At 27.9% G+C, this 19995-nt stretch overlaps 1 protein-coding gene across 2 annotated transcripts in view; it reads right to left on the reverse strand.

Moving 5' to 3' along the window:
• The window catches only part of LOC124491082 (uncharacterized), a 43057-nt gene that overhangs the window by 5417 nt on the left and 17645 nt on the right, over positions 1–19995 (reverse strand). For both annotated transcript variants that reach the window (XR_012832192.1, XM_047053690.2), the window contains 8 exons: positions 17715–18350; positions 16275–16706; positions 4878–5285; positions 4664–4811; positions 3785–4272; positions 3477–3707; positions 1879–2280; positions 1629–1790 (listed from right to left, as the gene is read on the reverse strand). Coding sequence is in view for 1 of the 2 variants with exons in the window: in XM_047053690.2 (XP_046909646.2) it covers positions 1629–1790; positions 1879–2280; positions 3477–3707; positions 3785–4272; positions 4664–4811; positions 4878–5285; positions 16275–16706; positions 17715–18350 (2907 nt within the window). In the remaining variant the exon portion in view is untranslated. The remainder of the gene's footprint in view (positions 1–1628; positions 1791–1878; positions 2281–3476; positions 3708–3784; positions 4273–4663; positions 4812–4877; positions 5286–16274; positions 16707–17714; positions 18351–19995) is intronic.

Consider the following 19995-nt stretch of genomic DNA (forward strand, 5'->3'; position numbering starts at 1 on the left):
CTGAGATAAAAAGCATCATAAATCATAACAGGTAACTAATTTTCTTTTCGTCTAAAAAAAAATCATAGAAGAAAGTATCTGAGAATTCAGAGAATCGAGTAAGTATAATAAGATTTTCTTCAAGAAAAAAGTATTCTTCATTTTGTATCATTGATTCAAATAGCCACAATTATGGTCAATTATCGTGAAATTATCATCGATTGGTTGTTGAGAAAACTTTTTTCTCTTTTTTTCACTCCGTAACAAATTATTATTTATTATTGACAATACACAATTGGTGTGAGAATCCAAAATCAGTCAATTACATGTTCAAGTTATTATCAACACAGCAACAACAAATTAAACATACATAAGGTGTGAAAGTGAAATTGAAAAATAGGAAAATCGCCAGAAATTTTTTTTTTTCAAAGGAAAATCACAATTTTTCCAATGATAATTATAATTTGATTTTTCTCGAATAGATGGATTCTGCAATTTTTTTTTATTTATTTTTTTTTTTTGATACGATTTTTCATCATCTGGAAAAAAATAAAGAATCAAATGCGAAAAATAAATTTGAATTTTGTCTTGGTGATCGAATTAAATCTTTTGAAGCTTAACGTCAGAACCATTACCAAGTAATGAGACAGAAATTCTCGAAACATTAAAAAACACAGAGAGAGAGAGAAAGAAAGAATTAAATGTGACAAAAACATCGGTCCAAATTCTAAACACACATACATTCACACACACACACACACAATATATAAAAACTTGTATAAGAAATCGATTCATTTTTTTTTCTTTCAGTTATTCGTTAGCCGTAGAACAAATCTTTGTTGTCGTAGTTCGATCGAATTTTTTTTTCATTTTATTTCTGTAACTTTTTTTCCCATCTCGAAAGGATCGAAAAACAACAATTAGTCATCAGCATCAGTATTTTGTGAAAACATTGGAAACCAACTACTACCACCAACTACTAACGATGACAATGCATTTGTTTATTGTAAAACATCACCATCATCATCATTCATCAAATCAATCAATATCAATAAAACTATGATGATGGGCACATGCGCGACATCAACAAAAAGGATTTGAATTGAATGTAACCGAAAAAAACCTTTGTTGAAAAAAAATAATGATAAAATAATTCATTTTTCTTTCAATGACAAAAAAAACACGAAAACAATGTTTTGTGGCACTTTTATCCACTGTTTCCAGTGTGATAAATCGACTTGAAAATATAAATTTTGTTTTAATTGTTTCAATGAAGCAGAGGTGGGAACGTTTCGTTCATTCATTAAAACTGAATGAAAAAGGTGAAAAAAAATAATTATGAAAAAAAACACCTGGAATTTTGTCGTTTTTTTTCTTTAGAAATACCTGGAATAAATCAAAATTAAAACAAAAAAAAAAGTTTTAAAAATTACAACCAACCAACAATGGATGAAAATAATTGGAATTTTTTTTATGAAAACTTTCTACTAAATATCCACTACTCACACACACACACACAATTAAACAAATTCTAGAATTTTGTAAAAACAATACCGGAAAAAATTCAATGCAAAAAAAAGTTTGAAAATTCTATGTGTGTGAACAAAAAAAAACAATGGTTGATTTTTTCTTTTACACAAACAACTTACGTAGAACAGAAATGATTAGCTCGGATGAATCACCACGGCCAAGTTTATTATATGCTGAACATTGATATTTTCCTTCATGTTTTCGACCTAGACTACCACCACCGCCACCACCGCCGCCGCCATCGATTAAAAGTGTACGATTTTTATCCAATAATTGATATTCTATAAAGCAAAAATGATGAAATTAATTTCTGAATAAAAATGTGTGGTTTTCGTTTTGTTTTTTTTTTGCAATTCTCTTTTCTCTTACCATTCGATACGAACAACAAGGTGATATCACGATGATTCAATAGCCAACGAATACGATATGGTTCCGGATTCGAATCAATAATACAACGTAATTTTATACGATTTTTGACAAATACTTTCCGGTTCCTGTTATTACGTTTATTATTATTGTGGAATGTAGTTCCGGTAGTAGTAGTAGTAGTAGTAGTTGCTGTTTTTTTATCATACAATGTTCGATTGTTCAATTTCTGTTGATCGAATGTTGTTGTATTTGAATTCATTGTTTTAATATCATTATTATCAACGTTGACTATTCTATTCTGATGATGATGTTGATGTTTATGATGTTCCTGGATAGTCATCATCATCATCATTGAATTTCCATCGTATATTTCCATTATATCGATTGTTATGTTTGGTAAATCTATAATCGATATTGAGTAATACACCATAACAACAACAACAACAACAACAACCACAGAAACCAATAACCATCAAGTTATGTCGATCCAGAAAAAAAAGGAAGAAAACATCGATATATCACGTATCCATAACCACAACAACATCAGCATCGGCAAAAGACGTTCCAAAGACGATCAAAAAAAAAAAAAAAAAATAGTGACAAGAAAACCAAAAAGAAAAAAAAAGAAAAAAAATTTCAATCAAATTGATGATGATAAAACAAAAAAAAACGGAAATCTTGCCAAACTTTAAAATTATTTTTTCCATACACATACACATACATGCACACACTTTATTAGCTCAAAAAAAAATCTGTTCATCGTTCAGGAAAAAAAGTTTCGAAATCATAATAATATCCTTCAATATTGTACATTTGCACGTTTCATTCATTCATTTTCATTCGAATTTGTTCACAATCTTTATTTTATAGAGAAATCATCAAATATTGTTTGGCAACGATTTCTCAGTTGATTTTCAGTGTGTGTGTGTGTGTGTGTGTGTCTAAGAAAAATGAGTAATAAGGAATCAAATAACAACAAAAACAAAAACATTTATAAGTTCTCATGAGCGTCTTAATAAGAATCATCTTAAAAATGCATGTGCGGTATATAAACAACTACTAAACATTTATGTTTTGAAAAAATTTTCCTGGATTTTTTTCGATTCTGTAATTCTAGATTGATGGTGATATACTTAAAGCGGCTGGAATTTTTTTTTTCTCTCTCTCTCTCGTTTCTGACACTTTCCGGATTCGTGACTATGTATGAGTGATTCAATATTCAGTATCGAATCGATTATTAAGATAAATGATTCGAAAATAAAATTTTTAAACAAAGTTGTCATCTTCGAAGTGAAAGTAAAAAAAAAAATCTATCAATATGAATGAATCCAGATTAAGATGATTGAGAATCCATATTTATCGTTGATGTTTTAGAAGAAAAAATATTAGTTTCAATTAGCTTTTTAGTTTAAGAGTATTCATGTACCGAAACAGAATCAAAATTTGTAACAAATCTTTTTGATGTTTAAAAATGAAAATCATTTTTAAAGTTACAAAATTCTATGATTCTTGTTAAGTTTTCTCACTCGAAAAAAAAACAACCGAAAAAAGAATTGATTTTTCTTTCATATAATCAAAAGAAAAAACACTAAACTTACATTCAACAGTCAATGTAATTTGATCATAAACATAGAAATTAAAACGATAATTATGAATCATTGAGGTGATGGACGTTGTTGTTTTCGTTGTCATCGATTTCGTTGACGATAAAAAACGTGGTATATGATGATAATTATTATTTTGAACAAGTTGATAATCATTACCATCATCATCATCATCAATATTATTGCCACTACTATTATTATCAATATCACCATCAGAAGAATTGTCTATAATACAATAAAAAAAATTATAATGACCATCATTATCATATAGAATTCAGATTGTTATTATCGATAAAATTTACCATTGATATCGATCGTTGTTTTGGATCGATTCATGTTATTGCCATGATTATTATTGATATTGCCAATAACAATGTTGTTCACATCCTCATCACCATCACCACCATTTTGAGTATTATTTTGATTTTCAAGTTGTTGTTGTTGTTTTCTACGTTTTTTGATAAATTTTTTTGTTTGTTGTTGAGATTCTGTGGACAATTTTTCTCGTTGTTCTATATTGATCCACGAATTTTTTTTACTATTCATACGATATGATGATGATTGTTGTTGTTGAAGAATTTCTGCAATGATTATCGTTTCGATTTTATTTGTATTCGGACGTTGATGATCATTTTGTTGTTGTTGCTGTTCCAGATTTAATTCGGGCTCAAAATCGTATGAATTCCGTAAACGTAAGGCAATACAAGTTAATTGACGACCATTATCAATTGATTGTAATTGAAAATGAACCTGTGATTTTGTCGTCATATTTGTATCGAATATAATTTCACTAATAAAAATTGTAGGCAGAAAAAACATTAAAATTAATTCAATAATTAAACATTTTTTTTTTAAAAAAAGTCAATTAATTAATAGCAACAGAATATTCATGCATAAAAGTCCTAAATATCTCAATTATCTGTTCTGAATTTTTTTCCAGACTCAATTCAAGAACCGAAGATAACAAAAATGTAAACATAATGGGCGTGTGAAACGGAAATTTGCGGAATTTTTTTCTCCCAAAGAATTTCCGGCAATTATTGTATACTAATTACAGATGAAATTAGTCTATATTGCAATTGTAGTTGAAAATTCGCAGTTTTTTTAATCTACATTTTTCTTCTTGCCATGTAATTTATGAATGAATGAAAATTTGAATAATAATCATGGTAATGATTTACCTAATATCCGATAATGGCCGATCATGTATGAACCAGAATATTTTAGCTGGTGGTTTCGATCCCCATGTAAGACATGTAGCATGTACCATACTACCAATGGTCATACCATCACGTCTTACATCAACAATCTGTGCTTTTGTTGGATTCACTAAAAAAATAAATTCAAATTCAATATGGAATTCAGCATCATCATCATAGATAAAGAGATACATACAATTAACATTAATTTTGAATAATTTATTCAATGATTTTGATTGAGGCACTTGTGGTGAATTTGTTGATTGACAACGAATGATTGTACCTTGATCCATACGTTCTATATGTCGTATAAATAATATGCTTAGTATTCGATGTTTTGAATTATTTTCAGATGTTGGTAATTTTTTTGTAACATTAAATAATGATGATGATGATGAATGTCGAATAATAATATGATCATAAATCGTTTGATTCTTAACAAGGCCAATATTGATCACATTGAATCGTGAATCATTATTTTCCATTGATGATGATGATGTTGATCTCAATGTAAAATTTTGCCATTGAAATATCGTTGAAGTCATTCCCATTGTATCTAATCGACGATTATTCCAATACCAATGTATTGTTGGTGATGGATTACCTAGCGATGAATAAAATTTAATGAAAAAAAATCATAGATTAAAAAAAATTGAAGCCATAAAAAAAACTAAGCAATTTTGAAAAACAAAAAAAAAACTGCAAAAACAAAAAAAATCAATAAATAAAAAACGAAGAAAAACATCAATCAGCTGGATAAAATTTTTCATTCGTTTTTTATATGGATAAGAAAAACACAGACATTATTTATTACCCATACACACACATACACCAAAATAACGGTGTTGAAATTGTCCGCACATATAATTATGTTTTCTGTGTGTGTCATCGTTTGTGCGTGTGTGTGTGTGTGTGTATGGATCAATTCCATTTTTCTTTCGTCACTAGATCACTAAAATCTTGTACCGTGAAACGTGAACAGGAGAGAAAATTCTTTTTTCGATTCTGATGATGTCATTTTTTTACACGGAGGGAGATGTGGTGAAAAAAAATTCGGGTGGAAGTAAAATTTTATTTGAGCTGATGGCCAACCATTCAAGATTCGGGATTCGAATTTCGATTCATCATTTATCATTGTGAAATCGATTGGATTCGATCGTTTCATTTCGGTTTTTTTATATATATATTTTTTTTAGCTTGAAATTCTGTTTGTTTCTTAAAGAATATCAGTCAGTTTGGATATCATTCATATAAGTTTGAATTTAGTGTTTTGAATCTAGGGAATATATTTTACTTTTTTTTCGTATCGAACCATTTCTCAAAAAAAAAGAAAAAAAACGATTTGAAAATTGGTAAGAAATTCGGAAAAAACCATCAATGCTGTGTGTGAGTGTGCTCACAATAGGTGGGAGTTTTGTTTTTTTTTCTCACTTTTTTCACTACTCACATTTCATTGGACGGGACTTCAATCGTATTGATCATCATTGATCAATCCGATTGATGAATTATTGATGATGGTTATTATTATTGAAAAAAATGATCAAAAAAATGAAAATTCATTAATTTCCATTATATTATATTATTTCAATTTGTTGTTACAAATGACGATCTCATAATGAAGCAAAGATATGAATATCTGAAGAAAAATGGTCGAAAATCAATAAAAAAAATCAGAATTTGAATATTTTCAGTTTGTTTGTTTGGATATGATAAGAATCTGAGCACGAGAAAGAGGCCAAAGTAAATAAGACTTTTACTTTTAGAATATTCGTTCTCTCATCATCATCATCTACAGAATATCTAATAGAATAAACAAATAATGATTATGATTATGATCCAATTGGATCGATCTTCTTCCAGTTGATTTTTTTTCTCATGATGATTGCGTGCATTTGGTTTTTTTTGTACATTTAAAAAATTGATTTTTTTTTTGAATTGAAAATTTTCCGAAAACAAAAAAAAAAATCGTAAAATTCACAAAATTCAATGATGGAAAAAAATTCGTGATGTAATCATCGAGAATTCAAGAATGAGAAAAAAATTTGCTTCAGAAAAAAAAACTTAAATATTCGTATAAATGCCCATCGCGTGAATGTTTGAATCGAATTCCCAGTTTAAAAACATTAAATGAATGGGAAAAAAAAGATTAAATCAGAAAGATGTTCAAGTTTCTTTAGATTTTTTCACGAATTTCTCGGCGAATTGTTTTGATTTTTGCCCATTTCAACAATGCCTCAAGCAAAAAATGAAAATTGATTCAATGGAATAGGAACAAGAAAAAACATCATACTATTCCACACCAATATATAAATGAATTTGTGAATGCCAAAAATCAGAAAAAAAAGCAAAACAAACTGCAGCAATTAAGAAATTCTTTTACAACTATAAAATGTGTGTCTATAATGCACGTAGGTGTGATCATCAAGATCATCATTATCAAAAACCAAACAACAACAACAACAACAACAATAACAATAGGTCTGTCTTCATTAAGAATAGATTCTTGTTTTGTGAAACACCAGAAACGAAAACCAAATCAAACTATATGTAATGAATGATGACAATAACAACAACAACAACAACAACAACAAAAACATTCACGACAAATAAATTCAAACATGCAAGTAAGTAAACACACAAAACATATCATCGTATCAATGGAAAATAAATCAAGCCTAAATGAAAATAAATTAGATCACAACATATACACAACAACGACGACGACGACAGAAAAAACGATTCATCTTTAGAACAAAAAAAAATCCTGCTGGTAATGTTGTAAATATTACAATGTTACCAAAATGAATGAGGTAATGATCGTAAAGAGAAAAAAAAAGAATATAGATGTAATCAGAATCAGAATCATTATTTAAGAGAAAAAAAAAAATTCGAAAAATGTTTGAATCACCTGTAAAAAGAGTTGTTGTTGATAGTAAAGTTTTGTTTTATTGTTGAAAAACTTTGGTTTATGAAAATTTTGCTATGATATATTAACAATTGCGACAAGTAAACGGCTATATATATGATGATCATAATCTGAAAATTCATCTATTCATTCATTCTGTATGTTTGTGGGTGTTATATATTAATCGGGATAATTTCTTTGGCGCTTTTCATCAATGGTTTTGTTATATTTCATCAATAATCATTAGTAAAAGTGAAAGAGAGAGAGAGAGAGAGAGAGAAATAGTGTTGACTAGGCTTGTATTGTTCAAAGACAATGTCCCAAGACATATATTTGTGAAATATTTTCCTTATTATGTTTCCTGGCTGCTTTTTCATTGCTATACATTTGTTTTGTTGTTGTTGTTGTTGTTGTTATCATTTTATTATTGCTGTTGTTTCGATACATTTTTTTCTGGTTTTTTTTTTTGAAAAAAAATAAAATTATATACATCTGGTGTTCATCATCTTATCAACAACAACAATGATGAAAATGCCAGAAGAAAATACAAAAATTTTTATGAAAAAGTTTTTTATACATCAAAGCTCGGGGCTTTATATTTGTGTGTGTGTGCAAGTGATGTACTATAGTGAAAAAAAATAGCTAGACTGAATATTGACACAGGTCATATTGATGATTGAACAATAACAATGACAAACCGGTGTTTTTGTCACTGTTGTTCGATGATGGTCATCGCATAAACAATAACATCATCCAATTATGTTAGAATAATAATCAAATGATGAAAAAACAGAAAAGAAAACGAAAACGATAAACATCAAAGACTCTTGAATGTCATGGAATAAAATATCAGAAGAAAAAAAAACATTGACTCATTTGGATATAATATATGGATCGATCTGGTCTATTGGATATATGGTGGAATATCTAAAATAACCGAAAACATGTTTATGTTTGATTTCGTTTAGGTTGACATAGAACACCAAAGAATATATATATACCCGCAAACATACACATAATACAAACCGGTAAATGTTATCGTTCCATCACACTAACTTACAATAATTGGAATAAAAAGGAAAATCTTGTACCTTATGGATGAATAGAAAAAAAAGACAAAAAGATTTATTTGATTCTCACTTGGATACATTATTATCTTTTCCCTGCACTAGACAATGATTTTAAAAACAACAACGTTAAATGAAACATTCAACACTACAGGTGATCTAACCGTAGAAATGCGATGCGACGAAAACAGAAAGTTTATTATAATAATAATCCAATATATAACAAAAAATATTCAGATTTTTTAAACAAAAAACAAAAACAACAAAAAAAAAACATTAATATTTTCATCACTTTATTCAGAGAAAAATTTCATTTGGTTTTTCATCTAAAAATGATGATGATGATAATAAATTTCAATTCATTTTTTTTTTTGCTATCAAGTTTTGTTATTGATTATTTGTGTTACTGTTGTTGTTGTTGATTTCAAGTTCAATTTGTTTTTGAACCAAAGAACAAAACGAAAAAAAAATCGTGAATCAAATTCTTATTCGATATATAGCAAAAGATCGCTTATAAGTGGATTATGTTTTCAGAATTTGTTCTGTTTTCCACACTCACACACACACACACACACACACCGATCGACAAAAACAAAACAAAAAAGGAAAAAAATCCCAAAAAAGATCAAGACGAAAAAACGTTTTCATAAAATATGAAAAATATAACCTAATCTCTTTTCAGCTCCTCCTGACCAAACTCAACTAAAGATAAATAAATCCTCCCCACCCTTCCCCCACATACACGTTTCATATTTGTTATAAATGGCAAGAGAGAGAGAGAGAGAGAGAGAGAGAGAGAGAGAGAGAGAGAGAGCTTATATAATCATCATATCATTTGTTTCAAAATTCAGCCAGTCACACATACACAATGGATACAATGTGTGTATTGGATGGAAACGTGAAACAGAAAAAAAATTAATTTAATTCAATCCAATTTAATATCGTTGTTGTTGTTGTTGTTGTTGATGTTGAGCTCAATATTAGGTTGGTTTTATGTTCATTGTATGTGTGTCGAGGTATTACGATTTGTTCTATTGTATTTTTTTTTGTTTATTCTGTTTTGTTTAGAAACAGAATTCACAGTTTTTTTGGCATTATTTTCAGACTTAAAAAATTTTTTTTTTCATCTTTTTATAAAGCCAAAAAAAAAGTTTGTCAATACACACAACACACCCTTTGTCAAAGCTATTTGTTATTATTATTTTTATGACCAAAAAAAAAAAAAACAAAAAATAAAATTTCATCACATAACCAAAAAAAAAAAAACAAATAAGTGCCAGATAGCGAATCGAAAAAAAAATACCCGAAACACACTGGTTGTTGTTGTTGTTGTTGGTTCACAATCGTTTCATCTCCAATAGGTTCTGTTTGTTTGTAACAAAAACAAAGAAAAAAAAAGTTCCAGAATCCTATAGGATCTTCTCATAGTCGATAAGGCGACAACAACAACAACAACAACAATAGCAGTGAAAAATGAAAGAAAAAAGCCAGAATTAGATGGTGGAAAATGCATTTTTTTTGTCCATTTCTGTATTATATAGGTATATATCTCTGTCGTTTATCATTTGTTATTTATTCTTATATTTTTGGTTTGTTTGTTTATTTCAAAAAAAAAGTTTTGACACAATGTATGTGTGTAATGAAATTTAATGAAATAAATATTCTCTCACTTTCGCTTTTTTTTCATTCGTTGATTATCATTTTTTTTGTTGTTGTTGTCGTTGTTGTATTTGGCAGGAAACAAATTTGAATTTAAAAAAAAATTTATTTATTTCACGGAAAAAAATGTTGAATGAAAAAAAAAATTCCTGAATAGTAAAAACAACAATAGAAAAGGGAAAAAATAATAAAAAAAAACAAAAAGAAAATTACCGATCATTATTGAAATAGCTGTGTGCAGATGTGTTTTCCTGGTTTTGAAAAAAAAAACAACCGACCATTGAAAAAATGGATAACCAGGTTATATGAAAGCTTGTTGAACAAATGCTAAATCCTAATAAATGATCAGACCTGGTCAGCTAAATTGTTTTATTTTCAAAGAAATTCATCGTTAATTTCTCCAAACAAAGAGAAAAAATGGCTGATTGTGTGGAAAAAAAAGGAAATCCCAAAGTCCACCTATCCACTATCTTTTCCAAACAATGCTTTCAAAATCTCATTCAGAAAAAAATAAACAGGGAATGATGATAATGGCATCTTTTTTTTCGTTGTTTTCATTTTCTCACAGTGTTCACGCTGTAAACGAAGCAAGGTTAGCAATGGAGCAATGGTCCAAACATGAAATGGAACTAAAAACTGGATAAAAAAAATTGATGATCATCATAAAAATGGAAATAGTCAATTAAAATAATTATACTTCAAAGATGATGATTTTGTTGTTGTTTTTTGATACCGATACCAAAATTTATGGCAACTTATCCGTTTCATATAAATCCATTTTGTTTGGGTTTATGAACCAAAAAAAAAAAAAAAAAAATTCTTGAAATTCATTTTTTCATTCAATTTTCTTCGGAAATGCAATTGAATACCACCAATAATAACACAATATATTAATTTAAAGTACAATGAACTTTCGACAAATGCAAAGGTCAAACGGTAATAATAATAATAATAATAATTTAGAAAAAGGTAAATATTTAATAATATTTTAGGCCACATTATGAATCATCATCATAATCATAATGTTCATAAGTGTATGTATATTATATGTGTGTGTGTGTGTGAGTGTTTGGCATCATCAATCCACTTGGTCATGTATTGTCCATTTAAACTAACAAAAAAAAAATAATATTACTACTATATTCGTGTATCACTCATGGATCACATACGATGATGATACTTGTCTCAAGTATATAGAATTACACACATCCTTGGTTCAAAAGTGAAAAATTTATTCATTTGAATTAGACATTTACAACACATATATAAACACAACACAGTAATTGAGAAACCAAAAAAAAAAAAAATCAAAAATCAACTTGGTTGATTGTTATTCGTTATAATAACATTATTTACAATATAAATCTTCATTTCACACAATTATTGTACGAGAATTTTTACTCAACACTTTTTACTGTTTTAGTATTGTTTTTAGTGATAGAATCTACCACTGTGATGTTGTTGCAAAAGAAAATTATTCCATTATTATTGTAATGTTTATAAGATTGTAAATTAGATTAGATTTTACAACAACAACAACAACAACAACAACATAGCATAAGCAATTGGTTTTGGTTAACGAAATTTATCAAGTATAGTGTTTGAATGTTTTCTCTTGAAATAATTATAGTGGTGAGTGAGGGGGTAGGGCATTTGGTCAGAGAAATGGTCAGAAAAACAACATTTATTTTACTACACACACACATATATATCACTGAACAAAATCACGTATTATATGAATATACAAGTTCCGGTTCATTCAAGTTATTCACAACCAGATTTCTAGGTTATGAATGAATGAAGCCAAATATATATTTTTTATTCTCGTTAAACAATTTTACTAATTTGTTTTTCCATTTGTTTTCCCATAACACTAATTTGTTTTTTTTACTCATTGCGTTTTTTTTACGGACATGACATTAGTCGATGTCATGCATGGCAAAAAACAAAACAAAACAAAACAAGAATTTTGTTACAAAATATTATTATACGTTTTATTTCGTCGTTACAAATCTCTTACACAGGAGTATGTATAACACAACCGATTAAATAATTCATGAATAATTCCATTACATGATTTTCATTCATTCACATTGAGAATTACATGGAATAGAATCAAAAAAAAATGTTCAAATAAAAAAGCAACGACAACATCAGCTAGAAACAAACAAATGAAAAAATAACCATATAACTTTACGTTCGTTGTCTCACGGGTTTACGTGTGGAAAAAAAACACATATAAAACACTCATTATCAATGTTTAAAGAGGATGATGGAAAATGAATCCGAAAAAGATAAATCTGGTTAATAATAATAAGGTCGGATAATTGATCTCAAGGGATATATTATTCAACGTAAATCTGGATGATGATAAACACACGATGGACGAGTTTTGTGTCTTTTATATTTGTTATATATATACAACATAGAGGAAATAAGAGCTAAAAAAAATAAAACAACCAAAATTCCAAATAAAAAAAAATAGCCAAATAGAAAATAAAACAGCTGAACAGATGACCAATTTACACAAAACAAGATGTGATGAAAGAAAAATGAATGTCTTCATATTTGAAACAAGCAAAATGTTTCGAGATGTCCTTTTTCTGTTTTTATTTCATTCCATTTTGTTCAAGTTTTGATGTTGAAATCAAAATAAATGAATGAATGTGAAACTTGGAAAGGACTTGTGTATGTTCAAGCAAGTTTATACACCATTCTAATGTTTAATACGTGATGTAATGAATTTTATTTTATTTTCGTGTTCGATTAAAATACATGTGTAACAGTGGGGAAAAAAAATTACCGAAAATGAAGAAAAAAAAAAGATTCCGATTCCAAATGTTTGGTGTTGACTTGATGATTATATGAATTTTCCTATTTTTTCCTGTTGTTTTTTTTTGGGGGGGTGGGGGAGTGTGAGGGTAAATGGAAAAAGATACTGGTGGCGTATGTATAAAGTGAAAAAGAAATTTTCCATCCACATATGAACATAGGGTCATCGAAACATTTAGACGATGTAGAAATTTTTTTTTCTGTCTGCTTGTCATCATCATCATTATTTGCAATGATGACATTGGTCTGCACAAAAGAAAAAAAAACTTTTCAAACCAAATTTTTTTTTCGTATTTCTTCCACAAAAATTTTTTTGATAATAATTTTCTTATTACAACAAGTATCTTGTTACATTCAACACCAACAATTGTTGAGAAAAAAAGTGAAAAAACTCCATTTCCATACGGAAAATACCAGAAACCGATCTGATGAAAGATTTAATAATCCGAAAAATAAGATGACGATCGTCATTCATTCATTCAATGATGATGATTAGAAAACCGGGAAAGAGATAAAGAAAAAAAATGTATACAGAAAACGAAATTTCTTACTGACAATTGATGGAAACATGGTTATGGAACATTAAAAAACATCTCAGGATATGGACATGGATGGACAATTTTTGAAAACAAAAAAAAAATTTTGTCCATAAAATACGACCGAAAACAACTTGACTGAACAATGTAAAAGAGAGAAATGTGGGGGGGAAGGGAGAGAAAAATAAAAAAAAATGTCAACAAAGAAAAACCAAGCAAAGGAAAAAATATTTAGAGTGAGTGAACATTAAAAAAGAAAAATTGTCAAAGCAATTCAAGAATAACAAGATGCTCAAAAAAATACTAAAACTGAAATGTTTTTTTTTCTGTCTCTCTTATTCGAAACGAAAACTTTTTAAATATAAAAATTTCCAGAATTCTTTTGTTCAAGTTTTACTCACTCTGAAAAAAAATGGAACGAGAAAAATAGACATTTATTGAAGATTGTTGTTTGAGCCACACACACACACAAATGGAATTTTTTTTTTCATCTCGGTTACTCGATCACCGGATCGATCTCTCATTCACAAGAGTGAAACACTTAAGGAAACAAACAAACAAACATTTTCTATTACCTTACTTCGTGTTGTTTAGTTACAATAACAAAATTTAAAAAAAAAAATTTTCAAAATGCTCAATTGAATAAATTGAATTGAATTTGAACAAACAAACATTGAACTCATCATCATCATCATCAATTTTTATATGATGGTCAATCATCCTTTGATGTTGTTGTTGTTGTTGTTGTTGTTTATCTGGACAAATATATCACATGTTATATATCAGATATGAGAGAATTTTTTTTATTGAGCATTCAACAAAGTTTTTCTAAATCATAAAAAAATATATAACATTTGGATACCAAAAATAAAACTTGAAATTTTTATCTGTATATTTTTCATATCTCAATGAACACAAATACTATGCACACACACAACAATTTTGTATACAAACTATTCACTTCACCACTCAAATTTTTGACCAAAAATTGAGATGAAATGAATTTGGAGAATAAAAAAAAAATGGAACCAAGAAAAATAAATTCCATCCTCATCATCATCATCATCAAATTGAATGGAATTGAATTTGGATTCGATGAAAAACAACAACAACAACAACAACAAACAGCCATGATCGAAAATGAATGAACGAACGAATCGATTTTGATTTTGATTTTGGATTCAGATTCAGATTTTTTTCTCTGTTGAAATAAATTTCAATTTACAAATGTGAATATAAAGAAAATATAAAATTTTATTTTCTTTAATTTTTTCAACGAAAAAAAATGGTTCGAGATGCTGAAAAGTATATCTGAATTATTGAGATCGAGAAAGAGAGAGAATTTTTGAATTATTTTTCTGGCAAAAGAATCGATATGAAATGGACAACCATGCACCATTCAAACATTTGGGCCAACTAGGCCCTGAAGTAGTACATCATAATATTTTTGAAAGTTTTAAGTATGTGTGTGTGTGTGTGTGTGTGTGTTTGTGTTTGGATTGTTTATCAAGATATTTACACAGACCAAGACATGTTTTCTAATACAAAATATCAAAAATTTTGACTTTTCCCAACCAATGTTCCAAATAAAGAGATGTGTAGTAAAAGCAAAATGAATGAATTTATTATCATTTTATTTGCAATAAAACAAAACAAAACAAAACAAAAAAATTACTTTGGGCTCTCGAGTTTTCAAACAACAAATGAATAGCAACAATAACAATGGGAAAAAGTAAGAATTGTTTGAAAATGAAATTCAATTCTTGATTGTATAAAATTATTCAAATCAAATAAATTTATTATTATTATTATTCATTGAAAATTCATATTTTTCATTATGTTATTGTTGATTAATTTGTTTGGCCAGCTTAGAATCAATGTGATTTTGTATAAATATAAACATTGAATCGTTACATTAAAATCACATTCACAACACAACTGAATTGAAAGCAAATTTATTAAAACTATTGAATCATTTTTTATAAACAAAAGTAAATTTTCTAATCAAAAAAAAAAAAAAACAATGGGTAAACCAGATGAAGATTGGGGATACTTTGGCATGTCATTAGATACAATACATGAAGAACCAGAAAAAGAAAAGGAAGAAGAAGAAAAAGACAAAAAAGAAAAAGAAAAAGAAAAAAAAAAGAAAAAAAAAGATGATGAAGAAAAAGAAGAAGATAAAAATGAAGAACAAGAAGATGATGATGAAGAAGAAGATGAAGAAATTCCTGAACAAAATGATCGACGTTATTTTCCAAGAACTTTGTTCTCATTTAAAAGTTTTCTGGCATTAAAATTACTCATGGCCATTATTGTTTGTTGGTTTGTTATCATTACTGATTTATTGAAAGTGTTGGCAATTGTAATCGGTGTTGGATTATTGAGTTATTTTATCATTGTTTTCGTGCATATTACAATCTTCTTTACCCGTATTTATATGTATGGATCGAATATGTCGTTTGGTTTTCATTGAATGAATTTTTAATCGTGAATGTCACTCATTTTCATATAAATGTTTTTTTTATGTTCGTATTTATTATAAATAAAATTTTATAAATTCTTTAAAAAATCAAATTTTTAATTCTACTCACCACCCAATGATTCACATACGAATATTGCATCCAAATGTTCATCAACATTGATAATCGGTATATATTGTGTACGTTGTTGTTGATATGAAGATTGTTGTTGTTGTTGTTGTTTATTAGGGGCACTTGAATCAATCATAACATTAATTGATTTAATTTCAATCACTTTCAATGGAAAAAATGATGATAATGATTGCCAACGATGGTGGTTAAATAATGTTTGATAATGATGATTCTTATTATGACTTTGATTCAACAATAATGTTTGTTGTTGATAAAGAATTTGTTGTAATTCAAGTTTAAATTGTTCAAATAAATCAATTTCCGTATTGTTTTTATTATTAAGAAATTCTGATGATAATGTTGGTGATGATGATTGATGATGAATAATCGATGTAAATGACCAGTAATAGATTGTCAACGTTTTTGGTGGAACTAAATTAAAAATGTGATGAAAAAAAAAGAAATAAGAAAACGGAAAAAATCAAAACAAAAAATTTATTATGTTTTTTTTTTGTTATCATCAATTAGAATTGAATGATGAATTAAATTCAATTATGTAGTTCAATAATTAATTTTTCATAGTATATCTTTTTATGTTCAAAAAAAAATTACTAACCCAGAAATATACCCTTATTCCAAGCACAAACACAAAAGAGATCAAAAACAAAATACAATTGTTTGTTTGTTTGATTTCAAATAGGAAAATAAAATTTTTCATCATAGAACATCAGCAGAAATATTGTTTGAAAGAAACGAGAGAAAAACAAAACACTGTTCATTGGGTTTATTATAATTATGGGTTATCATCATCATCATCATTATTATTGTTATTATTTGCAAAAATATTCTAAGCTATAAAAATGAAATAAATGAGTAAATTCTGTTCATTTTTGTTTCACATTCGTTCTAACCAAACAAACAAGAAAAAAAGGAAGGAAAACGAAAACGAAAACCAACACCATCACCATCATCATCATATGAATGGATTTAGATCTGAACAAAAAAAAACAACAAAATAACATCCGTATATAATGATAATGCTAATAATAAAGAAGATTCTCATCATCAACATTGGTGATTCCCTGTGATACAAACACACACAATGATTGTGGTTATATGAATGAATAATGATTGTGTGTGTGTGTGTGTGTGATTATGTAGAAAAAGGAAGAGAACCACCACCACAACCAGCTCAACTGACATTTAAATAATTTTTTTTTCATTCAATGTGTAATGTACTGCTGTTCTATTGTTTTTTTTTTTTTTTTTTTTTGGTTTCGATTCTCAATCTGGATTTCTCATGCTTTATATCTAAATATATGTTTGTGAATTTGACGATATTTTTAATGTGAATCATAATGATAATGTTGAATTCAAACATAAAGATTCTTTATGGTTTCCATCATCAGTATTGACTTGAATGTGGAAAAAAACACATACCATATACATTGAGCTTTACTTTTGAGATAGTTGTACGGGTCCAACGATAATCAACACGACACCAATAAAGGCCTTGATCTTGTTCCTGTACCGGATCAATAATCAACATAAATGGATTGATTAAAATATTTCCTGATTGTTGTTGTTGTTGTTGAAAATTGTCAAATATTTTTTTTGTTGTTTGTTCTTGTTGTTGTTGATTACTATAAATAGTATGATGATTAACAACAAATTTGGCACGTTCATTATATGGATCCATTAGAAAATGTTTCCATTGATTTGTAATTGGATTCTGTTGTTGTTGATTAGTATTGAATGAATCATTCTGATTATTCATCAATGATGATGATGATGATGGCTGTTGCTGTAAACGGGCATCAACACTATAGAATGGTGAACCGGATATATCATCACCATGATACCAAAGTATCAATTGTATCATATCTAATGGCTGTGATGATTGTATATTTGTTTGTGACTGTTGTTTTTGCTGCTGCTGTTGCTGTAATAATATTTCAGGTGGTGGATCATCTTCCGATTCTTGTACAGGTTCTTTATCATCGAAAAATTGATGTCCAGCCAAATGACATGGTAAATGTGCTATACGACCGACAAGTACATTTTGATCAGGATATGCTAAATTGGAAAAATAGTGAAAAAGAAAAAAAGTTAATATAATCAATACATAGAATGGAAATAAAGTGGACAAATTTCAATTTTGTAACACTGATCATAACATGGATAATGATTGACACTAAGTAAAATTTTCATTTTTTTCTTTTAAATCGATAAAAACGTTCGATAATGATAATTCATGAATAAACAGCAGAAAAAAATCATCTAAATTGAAAAGTTTTCTTGTTTGAGCCCGTTTGTTCACCAGCAGCACATCCTCATTGAATCAAACAGATAACACAACAATCCGACCGGATACTCACCCACCACTAAATGGATGAAATGAAATGTGAACAAGCTATTTTCGAGAATTTGTTTTCGAAAACAAAAAAAAAAAATTCTATAAAGACAATTTCCAAAACGGAAAACAAAATAAACACCAATGGAACAAAAGATGAGAAATGTGAAAAAATATTAATTTAATACGATATAAATGAAATAATAAATTAGAATTTTTAATTCATTTCATTTCATCACCATTTCACGATTTGATTTGGCCGATTTCCTTCGTCGCCTTTTGTTTTTTTCTCTATCTGGCTATAGGACACACACACACACACACATGATAAGCAAATTTTCATCAATTTTAGAATTGAAAATCAAATTGAATTTATATTGTTTGTGTTATTGTCATATGAATCTTGCGAAATACGATTTGCATTGTTGTTGTTGTTGTTGCTGCCGCTGTTGTCATCATTCATAAATCTATTATATGAGATTAAATGAAATTGGAAATTACAATTTTCTACAATTTGATGGTTGATTATGATGATGATGACATGATATTGTTCAATTTTTATTCAATGTTTCGATCAACATAAAACGAAAAAAACTCGGATAAATAGACTTTGAAATTGAAACCATCCAATATGCCGGAACATAGATAATCGAAAAATTGATTCATAAAAAAACAAGATTTTTTTCAGATGAAAAAAAAGGAGAGAAAATTGAAACACCAACCAGAATTTTTTTCCTATGAATTTCAACATTGGACATTCAATGTCTATTCAAATATGATGTTGATGGTGATGACAACCAAAACACAGAACATGTTATATTATTCATTTGTGGAATTTGAAATGTCATTTAAATGGGTCTTTTTTTCAGAATAGAGGTGAATTTCATTGTTAACATATTGCTCTATTTGTATTAGGAATGGCAAATCTTTTTTTCAAAAAATTCAAGAATTTTTTTTCTTCCTCTCATTTTCAATATAGAATCTTTAGCTTTTGACATGAATCGTGATATCATGATCATCATCTTTTTGATAAACGATAAGATTTTGAACTCGGGATTCTTTTTCAAAAGAAAAAAAAGAACTTTAAGCAATGTATTGCAAAAATTCTGGAGAATTTTTTTTTTTTGAAGTGCTCGTTTTTCTTTCTTTCATCAGAATTATCAATAGAAACATTGAACTCGATGATGATAAAAAGACGGCAAATCATTTCCTGGAAAAACAGATTATTATAGAAAACGAAAACTTTTTGCTTAAATTTTCGTAACAGTAAAAGATTCGTCTGCATCGTCGAATTCGTGACCAAGCGAGACCTGAGTAATTAGTCAACAAAATTAAAATTAATGAAAATGTAAAAAAATAGATCGAACA

This window comes from Dermatophagoides farinae, chromosome 4 (genome assembly GCF_024713945.1).
Source record: "Dermatophagoides farinae isolate YC_2012a chromosome 4, ASM2471394v1, whole genome shotgun sequence".
In the NCBI taxonomy this organism is placed as follows: domain Eukaryota; kingdom Metazoa; phylum Arthropoda; class Arachnida; order Sarcoptiformes; family Pyroglyphidae; genus Dermatophagoides; species Dermatophagoides farinae.